The 18,553-nt window shown below is 43.4% G+C and overlaps 1 protein-coding gene across 2 annotated transcripts in view; it reads left to right on the forward strand.

Moving 5' to 3' along the window:
- The window catches only part of LOC139375796 (vesicle-associated membrane protein-associated protein A-like), a 38,785-nt gene continuing 20,232 nt past the window's right edge, over nt 1–18,553 (forward strand). Inside the window, exon 1 of one of the 2 annotated variants that reach the window (XM_071117663.1) lies at nt 1–163. In XM_071117663.1, the coding sequence (XP_070973764.1) occupies nt 106–163 (58 nt within the window). In that variant the 5' untranslated portion in view covers nt 1–105. The remainder of the gene's footprint in view (nt 164–18,553) is intronic. The other variant, XM_071117664.1, reaches the window with a different exon arrangement.

An 18,553-nucleotide genomic window follows, 5' to 3' on the forward strand; every position in this document is an offset into this window, starting at 1 on the left:
GCGTTCAAATATTTGCTCCCGTGGCGTGTGCACGTTCAGTCAGCGACTGACTCGTTCAATAGTATTTCCATCTGTCAGTGACTTCCTGACAACTGTAGCTAAAATATGTCAAAGTTAGAGCAGATTCTTGTTCTCGATCCTCCGTCTGACCTCAGATTTAAAGGTAAGTGGATTTAATACCGCTTAAACAAGCCATGGATTTCTCTCGGGGATGATTTCACACACCCTGGTGTGGTTAGTTTCTAATGTTAAATGGCCAGCCCGCCATTTTGATTTTTTGGGGGAAAAAGGAGACTTAGTTACCACAGCCGTAAAGTACAAAATTGTCTATCGTAAAAGTTCATTTAAAAACAACAAAAACAAAAATGTTCAGTTTGCTCTTAATTTTAAGGTTAGGCATACGGTTAGGAGATGTGGTTAAGGTTATATTTTAAGAAGATACATTGGCGGTGTTTTATGACTGTGGTAACTAGTGGCGGTGGCGACGGGCGGCTGTGTGAATCACCGTACTGTAGTGACGTGGTCAACCGGTGTGGATCTTGGCCCCCCACCCCCCTCAAACTTTACCGAATCGTTTTGCTTCTGATTTTTGTATTAAAAACTTTTTTTTAATTAAAAAAATAATAATTACCAGTTCCCTGAGACAAAATGTCCAGATAATGAATACCTAGGTTGTCTAACTAACGTTAGCGAGATGGAAACGAGTCCTGGCGGCATTGAAATGAGCTATTATTAGTTAGTTATTTTAACCAAGAACTACCATCCAAGGACAGAGGACATCTAGATAGCGTTAGTAAATGTGTCCTGCCTGTCAAACAGTCATTAACTAGCTAAATAACTAGCCAAGTTAACGTTAGCTAATATAACTTATCCGTCAAAAAGTTGGTAAAAAAGCTGGCTACGTTTTCAGGCTCTCCTGTAACGTTAGCTGTTCTAGATATTAACTGCATATAATTCGTTATTAAAATACTAGGAACTCTGGTTAGACCTGATAAACCTGATATACAGCTAACTAAAATATCATTTTTTTCAGAAAACATTATTGTGAAATGATGAACTAACACAACACTATTTCACAATAGTTAACATTTAACTGGATTATTACAAATCGAAAAGCCTCAACAGTTTGCTTTTTTGGGGGGCTTATTGTATTTCATCCCCCTCAAATATAAATGTAATGTCATTACTATTATAATTTGATAGTAAATCATGGGGTTAATCGCTTCCTCTTTCTCCCCTCGGACTACAACTTTAGCTACCTAGCAACCGGGCTCGAGACTAACCTTTTTTTCATTACCATCCTAGAATCGTCCACTAGTGCAATTTTAAAACCTTCCCAAACTGAAGATGTACCATCCATTTTATTAAAATACACTTTACAAAAATATAAACACAACATACAAAAATGTCCAAAGATTTTACTGAGTTACAGTTCATATAAGGAAAAGATTCATTTGGAATATTTTTTGGCTGTGGTCTATGGATTTCACATGACAGGGAATACAGATACAGTTTTTTTTTTAAGGTAGGGGCGTGCATCAGAAAACCAGTCAGTATCTGGTGTGACTACCATTTGCCTCATGCAGTGCAACATCTTCACATGCAGTTGATTGTGGCCTGCAGAGAGTTGTTCAACTACCCTTCAATGGCGGTGTGAAGTTGCTGGATATTGGCAAGAACTGGAACACGCTGTCGAACCAGAGCATCCCAAACATGCTCAATGGGACCAGTATGAAAAATGTATGCACTCACAGACTACTGTAAGTCCCTCTGCATAAGAGCAGAATGCTAAATTACTCAAATGTAAGTGTCTGGTGAGTATGCAGGTCCTGAAAGAACGGGGACATTTTCGTCTTCCAGGAATCGTGTACAGATCCTTGCTACATGTGGCCGTGCATTATCATGCAGAAACGTGAGGTGACGGCGACGGATGAATGGCGTGCTTACATGTGGTCCGCGGTTGTGAGACCGATTGGACATGCTGCCAAATTCTCAAAAATGACATTGAAGGTGGCTTATGGTAGAGAAATTAACATTAAATTCTCTAGCAACAGCTCTGGTGAACATTCCTGCAGTCAGCATGCCAATTGCACGCTCCCTCAAAACTTGAGATATCTGTGGCATTGTGACAACTGCACATTTTAGTGACCTTTTATTGTCCCCAGCATAAGGTGCACCTGTGTAATGATCATACTGTTTAATCATATTGATATGTCACACCTGTCAGGTGGATGGATTATCTTGGCAAAGGATAAATGCTCACTAACAGGGATGTAAAAACAAATGTGTGCACAATTTCAGAGAAATAAGCTTTTTGTGCATACAGAACATTTCTGGGATATTTTATTTCAGCTCATGAAACATGGGACCAACACTTTACATGTTGCATTTTATATTGTTGTTCTGTATGTGTGTATATAATGAGAAATGCTATGGTGGCTGTGGTGCAATTTTAAAAGTAGCCCAAAAACCTGCAACCCATGACCAATACATTTTCACCAGCAACATCAGTATTTTATAATAGTAACCCAATTGGTTGGAAATCTATGGACATGGCAATAACCCTGCTGTATATGCTGGTTTGGGTAGTAAAGAGTTGTCATGACGATGGGGCTAGCTTGCACCTGCTTCACGTTCGTTAGCCATCTTGGCTATCTAGCTACACAGCTATGTTTTGGGGGGAAATTGACTGGCTTGCTAACCAAAGATAAATGATTGAATGGAAGCACTTAGTTGGAATTCCAGAGTCCATGATTATCTCACAGACTGTTGTGCAATACTCTCGAGTACTGTACGCGGAGGACACTCCTTTATGACCTACTTAGTTAAATAGCTGTTCCTTGGGAGGAAGTTAGTCACTGCTGAGCTAAAAGTGTTTCTTGTCAGGCAGGGCTGGGTGTTCCACCTGGCTACATAATTGTGTTTAGAAGTGAAACTAAATCAAGACGTGTCAACTGCTGAAATGCATTGATTGTCTTTACATTAGTTGTTGGTGCTAGCTAGCTAGCTAGCTAGCTAAAGGAGTGACTACTTGCTCTTTGGCTCCAATGCTTGTGATGTTGACAGTGTCACATCACGGTTGGTTGACAGAAGTTTCCAATGTCAGGTGCAGACATTTTTAGATGTTCAGATGGGATCGACGTTCTGAAAACAATATTCAGTCGCAGAAAGATAAATGGTGTTGCCAAATTAAACTCTTGTTGGTGGGCAACACATCAACAGCTGTATTGGTGGACCTGTCACAGGCACAGCTATGTAAATGTAGAGGAAATATTAGGTACATTTCATTAAAGTGGGCACCTCGCTCTTTGTTATCAACCCTCAAAATAGTATCTATCTATGGGTTGTAAAGATTGATGGCTGAGGAGAGGATAGCCCGGTCGGGACATGGAAGGCTGATGGACGAGGATAGCCCGGTCGGGACATGGAAGGCTGAAGGACGAGGATAGCCCGGTCGGGACATGGAAGGCTGAAGGACGAGGATAGCCCGGTCGGGACATGGAAGGCTGAAGGACGAGGATAGCCCGGTCGGGACATGGAAGGCTGATGGACGAGGATAGCCCGGTCGGGACATGGAAGGCTGATGGACGAGGATAGCCCGGTACGGGACATGGAAGGCTGATGGACGAGGATAGCCCGGTACGGGACATGGAAGGCTGATGGACGAGGATAGCCCGGTCGGGACATGGAAGGCTGAAGGACGAGGATAGCCCGGTCGGGACATGGAAGGCTGAAGGACGAGGATAGCCCGGTCGGGACATGGAAGGCTGATGGACGAGGATAGCCCGGTCGGGACATGGAAGGCTGAAAGACGAGGATAGCCCGGTCGGGACATGGAAGGCTGAAGGACGAGGATAGCCCGGTCGGGACATGGAAGGCTGAAGGACGAGGATAGCCCGGTCGGGACATGGAAGGCTGATGGACGAGGAGAGAATGAGACTATGTGCTTCCCTAAAAGGTCTAAATAATCATATTTTCAAGCAACGGAAAACCTTCCTGTTGGGATCCTCTAATGTATTGAGCTGTTGTAGAGTTGCATGTCTTGCAGTAATTAGTGATTTGAAGTTGCTGAATAGACGTTTCTGTTTTTCAGGTTTTTTTTTAACATGTTTATTCAGATACATACCGGCCTTAACTGGAGCAAAGAAAGATGGTTGGTCAGCACAACTCCATATTTGGTGTGTAACAAACTTATTTTGACATGAACTAAAAACAAAAATCCATATTGTGATAAGTTAGGAGACATTCTTTTGTGGAGTTGCACAGTTACTCTCCATCTTCTTTTGTTGTTGTTTTTAAAAACATATCAAAGAAATTGCCAGCACACTAATTATAATTTTAATCTGTGTAGAGCGCTGACATCTACTCCTCGTCAACATCTCTAATGCAGAGATACTGGGACAAGGCTGGCCATGCCCTGCCTGTGGTCCAGGGCCTTAGTACGCCTTCCTGTACAACATTCATGGAGAAGGCCCTGGACCAGAGCTAGTAGCCATGCCCTGCCTGTGGTCCAGGGCCTTAGTACACCTTCCTGTACAACATTCATGGAGAAGGCCCTGGACCAGAGCTAGTAGCCATGCCCTGCCTGTGGTCCAGGGCCTTAGTACACCTTCCTGTACAACATTCATGGAGAAGAAAGGAGTATTAAGGCCCTGGACCAGAGCTAGTAGCCATGCCCTGCCTGTGGTCCAGGGCCTTAGTACACCTTCCTGTACAACATTCATGGAGAAGGCCCTGGACCAGAGCTAGTAGCCATGCCCTGCCTGTGGTCCAGGGCCTTAGTACACCTTCCTGTACAACATTCATGGAGAAGAAAGGAGTATTAAGGCCCTGGACCAGAGCTTGTAGCCATGCCCTGCCTGTGGTCCAGGGCCTTAGTACACCTTCCTGTACAACATTCATGGAGAAGAAAGGAGTATTAAGGCCCTGGACCAGAGCTAGTAGCCATGCCCTGCCTGTGGTCCAGGGCCTTAGTACACCTTCCTGTACAACATTCATGGAGAAGGCCCTGGACCAGAGCTAGTAGCCATGCCCCTGGCTGATAGTGTCTTTTAGAAAATATTCACAGCCCTTGCCTTTTTCATATTTGGTTGTGTTACAGCCTGAATTCAAAATGTATTAAGTTGTGATTTGTTTGGACACTGGCCTACACACAATTACTGCATCATGTCAAAGTGGAATTATCTTTTTAGATATGTATACAAATGAATTAAAAATAAAAGCTGAGACGTCTTCAGTCAAGTATTCAACTCCTACATAAAATGTACTTACCAAGTCAGAAGTTGCATGGGCTCACTTAGTGTGCGCAGTAAAATGTTAACATGATCGTTGAACGACGGCCTCATCTCTGTGCGCCCCACGCATAAAATATGTCGAGCAGTGAATTTCAAATACAGATTTGACCACAGACCAGGGAAGTTTTCCAATTCCTCGCTAATAAGGGCACCTATTGGTAGAAAAAATGAGCAGACATTGAATATCCCTTTGCGCATGGTAAAGTTACTAGTTACACTTTGGTTGGTGGATCAATACACCCAGTCACTACAAAGACACAGGCATCCTTCCTAACTCAGTTGCCGGAGAGGAAGGAAACTGCTCAGGGATTTCACCATGAGGCCAAAGGTGACTTTAAAACAGTTGCAGAGTTTAATGGCTGTGTTAGGAGAAAATTGATGGATCAACAACATTGTAATTTTTATAAAATACTAATGAGAACAAAGTAGCTTGCACAGATGAAATATTTCATAACATACATCCTGTTTTGCAAAGGCACTCACAGCGCCCCCTATCGGTCATCTAGTGTATATATAAATCATTGTCAATTACAATGTACATGCTGTGAGACAATTCTGCAAGTAATTCTGCAAAAATGTGGCAATTCAGTTTTTGTCCTAAATACAAAGTATTATGTTTGGGGAAAATTAAACGTATTACTGAGTACCACGCTCCATATTTTCAAGCATGGTGGTCGGTGCCTGCATCATGTTATGAGTATGCTTCTAATTGTTAAGGACTAGGGAATTTTTTTTTTCAGGATAAAAATGAAATGCTACAGGAAAACCTGGTTCAGTCTGCTTTCCAACAGACACTGGGAGATGAATAACCTAAAAAAAAAAGCCAAAGACACCAAGACACCAAGAAGACGGTGAATGTTCCTGAGTGGCCAAGTTACAGTTTGGACTTGAAATATATGATGGAAAGACCTGAAAATGTTTGTCTAGCAATGATCAACAACTAATTTGTCAGAGCTTGAAGAATTTAGAAAATAATAATGGGCAAATGTTCCAGAAAGACTCTCAGCTGTTATTTCTGCCAAAGTTGCTTCTATAAATTATGGGGTGTGAATACTTATGTAAATGAAATTTCTGTATTTCATTTTCAATAAATGTGCTAACATTTCTAAAAACATGTTTTCACTTTGTCATTATGAGGTGTTGTTGGGGGGGGGGGGGTGTTTTAATCCATTTTGAATTCTGGCACTAAAACAACAAAATATGGAATAAGTCAAGGAGAATGAATACTTTCTGAAAGCACTGTAGGTCTGTTGAACGACCTGGACCAGAGCTAATAGCCCGTCTGTCTCCTGAACGGTTTCAACGACTTCTGATCAACAGTTACAAGCGTTAAATTTTTCCCTCAGTCACCAGATTAAAACCTCATTCTAGCTAACTGTTTTCTGGAATCGTTGCAGGACTAATTAACAACGAGCTGAGAACACAACGTTTTTAGGAAATGGAATACTACTCACGTAATTGACAATGATTTACATATACACTAGTTGACCGATAGGGGGCGCTGTGTTGAAGCAACCGTGCCTCCATCTTGGTACTACCCCACCATTTATAAATAATATTTTGGAAGCGAGAGAAATCCATTTATTAATACTGTTACTGTCCCCACTGCAAATTTTGTCCTATAGAATTCCATTGAGGATCGCGCCTAATGGGGGAGTGCCAATATGGCCGACCGGTGGTTTCAAAGCCTCTCAGTAGCCAATAAATGGCATCGGTAATCCAGGGTTTATATACAGCATTGGTGTAATTGACCAGCTCCCTCTCTTCCCAGGTTCACTGAAAAGGCAAATGGGCCATGTCCAAGGAGCCAGGATACATATGTAACCTCTGTAAATCCTCAATACCAGATGAAAAACATAATGCAAATGCCGTGTGTGTGTGTGTAACTAGACTGGTCGCTTCAATACCATACCGTGTGTGTGTGTGTAACTAGACTGGTCGCTTCAATACCATACCGTGTGTGTAACTAGACTGGTCGCTTCAATACCATACCGTGTGTGTGTGTGTGTAACTAGACTGGTCGCTTCAATACCATACCGTGTGTGTAACTAGACTGGTCGCTTCAATACCATACCGTGTGTGTGTGTGTGCTGCCGTAAACTGGGATTTGAATGATCAACATTACCAAAAGTAAACTCGGCAAAAAAAAATAAACAACTTCTCACTGTCAACTGCGTTTATTTTCCGCAAACTTAACATGTGTAAATATTTGTATGAACATAAGATTCAACAACTGAGACATAAACTGAACAAGTTCCACAGACATGTGACTAACAGAAATTGAATAATGTGTCCCTGAACAAAGGGGGGGGTCAAAATCAACAGTAACAGTCAGTATCTGGTGTGGCCACCAGCTGCATTAAGTACTGCAGTGCATCTCCTCCTCATGGACTGCACCAGATTTGCCAGTTCTTGCTGTGAGATGTTACCCCACTCTCCCCCCAGAAATGTCCGGGAACTTGCAGGTGCCTTGGTGGAAATGGCCCTAGCCCTCACCCTCCAATCCAATGGGTCCCAGACGTGCTCGATGGGATTGACATCCGGACTCTTTGCTGGCCATGGCAAAACACTGACATTCCTGTCTTGCAGGAAATCACGCACAGAACAAGCAGTATGGCTAGTGGCATTGTCATACTGGAGGGTCATGTCAGGATGAGCCTGCAGGAAGGGTACCACATGAGGGAGGAGGATGTCTTCCCTGTAACGCACAGCGTTGAGATTGCCTGCAATGACAACATGCTCAGTCCGATGATGCTGTGACACACCGCCCCAGACCATGATGGACCCTCCACCTCCAAATCAATCCCGCTCCAGAGTACAGGCCTCGGTGTAACGCTCATTCCTTTGACGATAAACCGACCATCACCCCTGGTGAGACAAAACCACCAATCGTCAGTGAAGAGCACTTTTTGACAATCCTGTCTGGTCCAGCGACAGTGGGTTTGTGCCCATAGGCGCCGTTGTTGCCGTTGATGTCTGGTGAGGACCTGCCTTACAACAGGCCTTCAAGCCCTCAGTCCAGCCTCTCTCAGCCTATTGCAGACATTCTGAGCACTGATAGAGGGATTATGCGTTCCTGGTGTAACTCGGGCAGTTGTTGTTGCCATCCTGTACCTGTCCCGCAGGTGTGATGTTCGGATGTACCAATCCTGTGCAGGTGTTGTTACATGTGGTCTGCCACTGCGAGGACGATCAGCTGTCCCTCCTGTCTCCCTGTGGCGCTGTCTTAGGTGTCTCGCAGTATGTACATTGCAATTTATTGCCCTGGCCACACCTGCAGTCCTCATGCCTCCTTGCAGCATGCCTAAGGCACGTTCACGCAGGGACCCTGGGCATCTGTCTTTTGGTGTTTTTCAGAGTCCGTAGAAAGGCCTCTTTAGTGTCCTAAGTTTTCTTTACTGTGATCTTAATTGCCTACTGTCTGTAAGTTGTTAGTGTCTTAATGACCGTTCCACAGGTGCATGTTCATTAATTGTTTATGGTTCATTGAACAAGCATTGGAAACAGTGTTTAAACCCTTTACAATGAAGATCTGTGAAGTTATTTGGATTTTTACAAATGATCTTTGAAAGACAGGATCCTGAAAAAGGGACGTTTCTTTTTTTGCTGAGTTTGTGGACACCTGCTCGTCGACCATCTCATTCCAAAATCAAGGGCATTAATATGTAGTTTGTCCCCTCTCCTTTGCTGCTATAAGAGCCTCCACTCTTCTGCGAAGGCTTTCCACTAGATGCAGGGACTTGCTTCCATTCAGCCACTAGCATTAGTGAGGTCTGGCACTGATGTTGGGCGATTAGGCCTGGCTTGCAGCTGCGTTCCACTTCATCCAAAATGTGTTCAATAGGATTGAGGTCTGGGCTCTGTGCAGGCCAGTCAAGTTCTTCCACACCGATCTCGACAAACCATTTTCTGTTTGGACCTCACTTTGTGCACAGGGGTATTGTCATGCTGAAACAGGAAAGGGCCTTCCCCAAACTGTTGCCTTGCAGTTGGTAGCACAGAATCGTCCAGAATGTCATTGTATGCTGTAGTGTAAACATTTCCCTTCACTGGAACTAAGGTGCCTGAAAAATGAAAAACAGCCCCAGACCGTTATTCCTACTCTATCGAACTTCAGTTGGCACTATGCATTGGGGCAAGTAGCAGTTCCCTCGCATCCGCCAATCCCAAGTGTGATTCATCCCTCCTGTGAAGGCATTTCCATTGCTCCAGAGTCCAATGGTGGCGAGCTTTACACCCCTCCAGCCGACGCCTGGCATTGCTCATGGGCTTGTGTGTGTTGCTCGGGCATGGAAACACCATTTCATGAAGCTCCAGACGAACAGTTATTGTGCTGGTGTTGCTTCCAGAGGCAGTTTGGAACTTGGTAGTGAGTGTTGCAACAGATGACAGACGACTTTAACGTGCTTCAGCACTCAGCGGTCCCTTTCTGTGAGCTTGTGTGGCCTACCACTTCGCGTCTGAGCCGTTGTTGCTCCTAGACGTTTCCACTTCACAATAACAGCACTAACAGTTAACCTGGGCAGATCTAGAAGGACAGAAATGTTGACTAACTGACTTGTTGGAAAGGTTGCATCCTATAACGGTGCCACGTTGAAAGTCACTGAACTCTTCAGTAAGGCCATTCTACTGCCAATGTTTGTCTATGGAGATTGCGTGGCTGTATGCACCTGTCAGCAACGGGTGTGGCTGAATCCACTAATTTGAAGGAGTGTCCACATACTTTTGTAAGTAGTGTATTTAAAAAATATATATACTTTGGCTCGTTTTGTTTTATCATTCCGATGATAAAACTGTGGGTGACAAAAAAATCCAATTTCAGAATGTGGGGGAGACATGTCCCCAGTGAAAGTTAGCCTTCAGTTTCCTACATGGGCCCCGTCATGGAGAATGGCCCCTACACATCCTGGACCTTCTAGTTTATCTGACACTATAGCTGTGTGGGGCACAATCTCTTCTGCCTGAAAGCTGTATAGGTTAACACACTGTAGGAGGCTCGTGGCCCTACCGCTCCTCTCTCTGTCCCCAGAGCCTTTTTTTAAAAGCATTTGATTAAAATTCTTACTCCGTCTCGGTGCTTTGGATTCCCTTTTGTGGTTTCTTTGGAAGCGCGTCTGTCTGACACACGGAATCACAACTTTTTTTTTTTTTTTTTTTAGCCTAAGGGATGTTAACCATTTTTAATCTGATTTTGTGTTGCATGTAAATACGATTTTAGACGCATGCTTACGGTGTGATAGTGATTATAGTGATTCACTTTTCACAAGGCGATAAGTGGCACTTGTCACTTTGGCTCAGAGGGACAACAGCCGGTGAGCTCGTGATGTTCAGGGTGCGTAAAGTCCTTTTTAACTTTTCCTTGCTGGCTTACAGTTGGAAGCTTTGTTTGTGATCATCTGCAAACTAGTGTGGCATGGTATAGCATGATGCCAACATTTTAGAGTAATGTAGTACAGTTTTATGACACTACTGACCTTACAGCCCTGCTGATCTAAAGAACCTTCTGGCTCCTGTTTTTATAAATTCAGTTGAATTGAAGCAACAGCCACTGATATCTTTTTTTTATATGACCTGGTCTAATAATATCCACTTTCATATCAGCTACAGGGTTCTGATGTATCCCAAGTTTGTCTCGGAGCGGAACATGTAATCATGGGTTGAATCACTTTCACGGTGCCTCACACCGTGCGATCACGGTGCCCTAGCTGCGTCTCTGACCGTGCGATCACGTAGCCCTAGCTGCGTCTCGGACCGTGCGATCACGGTGCCCTAGCTGCGTCTCTGACCGTGCGATCACGTAGCCCTAGCTGCGTCTCACCGTGCGATCACGGTGCCCTAGCTACGTCTCGGACCGTGCGATCACGTAGCCCTAGCTGCGTCTCGGACCGTGCGATCACGGTGCCCTAGCTACGTCTCGAACCGTGCGATCACGTAGCCCTAGCTGCGTCTCGGACCGTGCGATCACGTAGCCCTAGCTGCGTCTGATCTAGCAGATCATGATCTGATCAAAGCTAATCACTATCAAAGCGTTATCCCAGTGTGTTTTTGGACATAAAGGACTGTAACATCCCCAGAAGCTCAGTGATTTATGAGTATTCCAGCTCATAAATACAGAGGCATATATGAACGTATCCCAATGTAATCAAGGTTCTGAAATTATTAATAAAAAAATAATTGTGAAATGCTATATCTAGTATAGTTATATGCCCCCATCAACATCAATGGGGCTGTAGTGGAGCAGTTTGAGAGCTTCAAGTTCCTCGGTGTCCACGTTACTGAAGATTTGTCCAAACTAGAGGTCGACCGATTTAGATTTTTCAACACCGATACTGATTTTATTGGAGGATCAAAAAAAGCCAATTTCTGATTGTGACATTTTTTTGTGTTTGTTTGTTTTTTATTTATTTGTAATAATTACAACAATACTGATTGGACACTTATTTTAACTTTAATATAATACATAAATAACATCTATTTAAGTCTCAAATAAATAATGAAACATGCTCAATTTGGTTTAAATAATGTAAAAACACAGTTTTGGAGAAGAAAGTAAAAGTGCAATATGTGCCATGTAAGAAAAGCTAACTTTTTTTAAATTCCTTGCTCAGAACTTATGAAAGCTCGTGGTTCAATATTCCCAGTTCTTCAATATTCCCAGTTAAGACGTTTTATGTTGTAGTTATTATAGGAATTATGAGGCGTGGACTATTTCTCTCTCTGCCATTTGTATTTCATATACCTTTTGACTATTGGCTGTTCTAATAGACACTATAGTATTGCCAGCCTAATCTCAGGAGTTGATAGGCTTGAGGTCATAAACAGCGCTGTGCAACAAGCATTGGGAGGAGCTGCTGGCAAACGGAGTAAAGTTTGAATGAATGCTTACGAGGTTGCTGCTACCTACCACCGCTCAGTCAGACTGCAATAAACACATTGGTCATTAATATGGTCAAATCCGGAAACTATAATTTCGAAAACAAAATGTTTATTTCAGTGAAATACAGATCTGTTCCTTATTTTATCAAACGGTGGCATCCATAAGTCTAAATATTGTTGTTTCATTGCACAACCTTCAATGTTATGTCATAATTATGGCAAATTAGTCCTGACTCTGCGTGCAATGAACGCAAGAGAAGTGACACAATTTCCCTAGTTAATATTCCCTGCCAACATGAATTTCTTTGAACTAAATATGCAGGTGTAAAAAATATATACTTCTGTGTATTGATTTAAAGAAAGGCGTTGATGTTTATGGTTAGGTTCATTCGTGCAACGATTGTGCTTTTTTCGCGAATGCGTTTTTGTTAAATCATCACCCGTTTGGCGAAGTAGGCTGTGATTCGATTATAAATTAACAGGCACCGCATTGATTATATGCAAGCAGGACAAGCTAGTTAACCTAATAATATCATCAACCATGTGTAGTTAACTAGTGATTATGCCAAGATTGATTGTTTTTTATAAGATAAGTTATGCTAGCAACTTACCTTGGCTCCTTGCTGCACTCGCGTAAGAGGTGGTCAGCCTGCCACAGTTTCCTCGTGGAATGCAATGTAATCGGCATCCAAAAATGTGATTACCGATTTGTTATGAAAACTTGAAATCGTCCCTAACTAATCAGTCAACCTCTAGTCCAACGCAGTCGTGAAGAGGGCACTCCTCTTCCCCCTCAGGAGGCTGAAAAGATCCTCAAAAAGTTCTAACTAGGCACTCAGGAACATTCAATGTCATTTTGGTAAGAAACTCCAGTGTAGATTTGGTCTTGTGTTTTAGGTTATTGTCCTGCTGAAAGCTGAATTTGTCTCCCAGTGTCTGTTGGATAGCAGGCCGAACCAGGTTTTCCTCTAGGATTTTGCCTGTACTTAACTCTCTTCTGTTTATTAGGCATAAAAACCTCTAGTCCTTGCCGATGACAAACATACCCATAACATGATGCAGTCACCATCATGCTTGAAAATATGAAGAAATGGTACTCAGTGATGTTGGATTTGCCCCAAACATAACGCTTTGAATTCAGGACAAAAAGTGAATTAAAAAAAATACAGTATTAGACAATTCCACAAATACAATTTTAAGAAGGCACACCTGTTAATTAAAATGCATTCCTGGTGACTACCTCATGAAGCTGGTTGAGAGAATGCCAAGAGTATCATCAAGGTGGCTACTTTGAAGAATCTAACATCTATTTAGATTTTTTTGGTTACAACATGATTCCATATGTGTTTTTTCATAGTTTTGATGTCTTCACTGTTATTCTACAATGTAGAAAATAGTAAAAATAAAGAAAACCCTTGAATGATTAGGTGTCCAAACTTTTGACTGGTACTGTGTGTGTGTGTGTGTGTGTGTATATTTTCATACCCCTTTTTCTCCCCAATTTCATGATTGGTAGTTAGTCTTGTCTCATCGCTGCGACTCCCGTACGGACTCGGGAGAGGCGACGGTTGAGAGCCGTGCGTCCTCTGAAACACAACCCTGCCAAGCCCCACCAATGTGTCAGAGGAAACACCGTACACCTGTCAGCTAGCATGCACCCGGCACACCACAAGGAGTCACTAGAGTGCGATGTGACAAGGACATCCCGGGCCGGACAAACGCGCCCCTAACCCGGACAACGCTGGGTCAATTGTGCGCCGCCTCATGGTCTCCTGGTCCTGGTCGGCTGCGACACAGGATGGAACTCGGCTCTGTAGTGACGCCTCATGGTCTCCTGGTCGTGGTCGGCTGCGACACAGGATGGAACTCTGCTCTGTAGTGACGCCTCATGGTCTCCTGGTCGTGGCCGGCTGCGACACAGGATGGAACTCAGCTCTGTAGTGACGCCTCATGGTCTCCTGGTCGTGGCCGGCTGCGACACAGGATGGAACTCGGCTCTGTAGTGACGTCTCCTGGTCGTGGCCGGCTGCGACACAGGATGGAACTCTGCTCTGTAGTGACGCCTCCTGGTCTCCTGGCCGGCTGCGACACAGGATGGAACTCGGCTCTGTAGTGACGCCTCAAGGCGGAGGCCCAAAACACAAAAAGTGCTTTATTTGCCACATTGTTTTGTGATATTAGACTGAACAGGGATATTAACACAACAGGTAAAGGATCTTAGGCTGAACAGGGATATTCGAACACAACAGGTAAAGTGAAGGATCCCATGTTTCAAAAAATAAAATATCCCAGAAATTGTCCATACGCACAAAAAAAAAGCTTATTTCTCTCCAATTTTGTGCACACATTTGTTTACATCCCTGTTAGTGAGCATTTCTCCTTTGCCAAGATAATCAGCTGTGTGGAATTTTGTTAGGCATTTTCTAAAACGTTTTTATCTTTAACTTAAATGTCTTGATCCCTTGGTCTGTTATTTTCAAGCCAGGTCACAGCAAAAACATACCATAACACCTCTCAGCAGTGAAACCAAGTACACAACAACAACAACGTCCGTTCATCTCCTAATGGGCTAACTAGCTACTAATTGGTGTGATTGAGTTTTGGTTGACTTTGATGACCTTGCCTCCAGCTGTTTTGGCGACATGACAGAAAAGAACAGAACCCCGTCCCTAGCCATCAAATCTGGACCATGTTAAGACTATGCTGACTGTAATTAAGGTCCTAATTTAAGACCAGCAGACCAGACCACAAGATGGAGAGCAGCAGTAGGCTACGCTTCCCATATGGCACCCTATTCCCTATGTAGTGCACTATTACAGACCAGAGCCCTATTCCCTATATAGTGCACTACTTTAGACCAGGGCCCTATTCCCTATATAGTGCACTACTATAGACCAGAGCCCTATTCCCTATATAGTGCACTACTATAGACCAGGGCCCTATTCCCTATGTTGTGCACTACTTTAGACCAGAACCCTATTCCCTATATAGTGCACTACTATAGACCAGGGCCCTATTCCCTATGTAGTGCACTACTATAGACCAGGGCCCTATTCCCTATGTAGTGCACTACTATAGACCAGGGCCCTATTCCCTATGTTGTGCACTACTATAGACCAGAGCCCTATTCCCTATATTGTGCACTACTATAGACCAGGGCCCTATTCCCTATATAGTGCACTACTATAGACCAGAGCCCTATTCCCTATATAGTGCACTGCTATAGACCAGAGCCCTATTCCCTATATAGTGCACTGCTATAGACCAGAGCCCTATTCCCTATATAGTTCACTGCTATAGACCAGAGCCCTATTCCATATATAGTGCACTACTATAGACCAGAGCCCTATTCCCTATATAGTGTACTACTATAGACCAGAGCCCTATTCCCTATGTAGTGCACTACTTTAGAGCAGGACCCATAGGGAACAGGAAGCCGTATGGGAACGTTGGCTAATAATGGTACATCTCTCCTTGGCTTTAACCTGAGTCAGTCAACCGATCTGATGTCACAAAGGCTGCGTTTTTACACAGGCAGCCCAGTTATTGGCAAAAGATCTGATCTGATTGGTCAAAAGACACACGGGTGGTAAAAGATCAGAATTGGGCTGCCTGTGTAAACATAGACCTTCCGTCTCCCAATATGGAGGACATGGGATCCCGATCCAAATGGCATTAGCTGAGCTGAGGAAAGCTTCATTGATTTGGCTTGTAGCCTTGGACAACGTTATGTATGAGAAGGGTGTGTTTATAGTCAGCTGTTGTTGGTATAGCGGTAAATGCACATGTTCAGATTTGGTCATGGATGGCCTAGACAACAGTCTAGATCCCAGGCCCGGTGTTGGCCTGTTGACTTATGTAGTAACTCAATATGGAGTTGAAGTTCACAGGGAGTTTTATAGCCCCTCAAAAGGCTTAAACCATTAGCCTAGGAATTTTTTTGTTACGAATTGGTTCATTCAAAGCTAATTAAGCCTAAATTAGCTGTTTAGTTTCGTGATATTTATTATCCACAAGAGGGAGGGTGTGTGTGTGTGTGTGTGTGTGTGTGTGTGTGTGTGTGTGTGTGTGTGTGTGTGTGTGTGTGTGTGTGTGTGTGTGTGTGTGTGTGTGTGTGTGTGTGTGTGTGTGTGTGTGTGTGTGTGTGTGTGTGTGTGTGTGTGTGTGTGTGTGTGTGTGTGTGTGTGTGTGTGTGTGTGTATTTTTTAAAGTGTATTCAGAAAGTATCCAGACCCCATGACTTTTTCCAGCCTTATTCATGAAAATTAATTAAAATGTACCGTCTTTTTCTCCTCAATTCCGTGATTATGGTCTTGTCTCATCGCTGCAACTCCCCAGCAGGCTCGGGAGGTGAAGGTTGAGTCATTCGGCGTCCGAAACATGTTTCGCCAAACCGAGCTTCTTAACCCGGAAGTCAGCCGCACCAATGTGTCGGAGGAAACACTGTTCATTTGACGACCGAAGTCAGCCTGCAGGCGCCCGACCCGCTACAAGGAGTCGCGCAAGTGAGGCAAGTAAACCCCCCCCCCTCCTAACCCGGACGACGCTGGGCCATTTGTGCGGCCGCCGCCCTCCCAGACACAGCCGGTAATGACACAGCCTGAGATCGAACCCCAGGCTGTAGTGATGCTTAGACTGCTGCACCACTCGGGAGGACGTAACTTTTTTCCCCTCATTGTAGAATATATGTAATCCAATCTACACACAATGACAAAGATAACCTTTTTTTTATTTTATTCAATTGATTGGACATGATTTGGAACGGCACACACCTGTCCATATAAGGTCCCACAGTTTACAGTGCATGTCAGAGCAAAAAACAAGCCATGAGGTTGAAGGAATTGTCCATAGAGCTCCGAAACTGGATTGTGTCGAGGCACAGATCTGGGGAAAGGTACCAAAATATTTCTGGAGCATTGAAGGTCTCCAAGAACACAGTGGACTGTTTTTAAATAGAAGAAGTTTGGAACCATCAAGATTCTTCCTAGAGCTGACCACCCAACCAAACTGAAAAATCTGGGGATAAGGGCCTTGGTCAGGGAGGTGACCAAGAACCTGATGGTCACTCTGACAGAGCACCTAAAGGACTCTGACCATGAGAAACAAGATTCTCTGGTCTGATGAAATCAAGATTGAACTCTTTAGCCTGAATGCCAAGCGTTATGTCTGGAGGATACCTGGCACCATCCCTACGGTGAAGCATGGTGGTGGCAGCATCATGCTTTGGGGATGTTTTTCAGCGACAGGGATTGGGAGACTAGTTAGGATCAAAGGGAAAGATGAACAGAGCAAAGTACAGAGAGATCCTTGATGCGAACCTGCTCCAGAGCGCTCAGGATCTCAGACTGGGGCGAAGGTTCACCTTCCATAAGGACACCTTCCCTAGCCAAGACAGCGCAGGAGTGTGTATATAGATAGATACTGGATACTGTATATAGATAGCGCTCATCTACACTGTTCCAAATTGTCTGAAAAATAATACTAATAATGTTATTTTTCTTGATCTCTTTGTTTATATTAATACGATGTCATTCGTGTAGCAGCTTTGTATCGCCACCATTGAGCTGGAGGCCTAAGAGTAACATTGTCTCAATACTGTAACTTACTATATATTTTTAATGCTTATATAGGCTACTGTATCAGTCATCAGTAAGTTAATGTCATCACACAGCATAGGAGTCGTTCATGATTTGATTAATTAGCTTAAAGTAAAGCATAAATAAACAATTTCGGGAAATTGCATTCACCAATGAGTTAGACTATTTAAAAAATACAATATTTTTTTTTTATTAAAAAAATTTTTTTTTTAAAGGCTTACACACACACAAAATACCATTACAACACTCTGCGCTTATAATTTATTTTGTGATGACATTGTTCCAAACGTTCAGAAAAATGATATTGTAATCTAACAGCACCTGTTTGGCACACGTTATGAACGCAGTGCTTCTTCCTTACCTCTTGATCTCCAGTATATTCCACTACTAGTCACATGTATTATTCCACACTGTTACCTCTTGATCTCCAGTATATTCCACTACTAGTCACATGTATTATTCCACACTGTTACCTCTTGATCTCCAGTATATTCCACTACTAGTCACATGTATTATTCCACACTGTTACCTCTTGATCTCCAGTATATTCCGCTACTAGTCACATGTATTATTCCACACTGTTACCTCTTGATCTCCAGTATATTCCGCTACTAGTCACATGTATTATTCCACACTGTTACCTCTTGATCTCCAGTATATTCCACTACTAGTCACATGTATTATTCCACACTGTTACCTCTTGATCTCCAGTATATTCCACTACTAGTCACATGTATTATTCCACACTGTTACCTCTTGATCTCCAGTATATTCCGCTACTAGTCA

The sequence above is a fragment of the Oncorhynchus clarkii genome, chromosome 20, assembly GCF_045791955.1.
Source record: "Oncorhynchus clarkii lewisi isolate Uvic-CL-2024 chromosome 20, UVic_Ocla_1.0, whole genome shotgun sequence".
Classification (NCBI taxonomy): domain Eukaryota; kingdom Metazoa; phylum Chordata; class Actinopteri; order Salmoniformes; family Salmonidae; genus Oncorhynchus; species Oncorhynchus clarkii.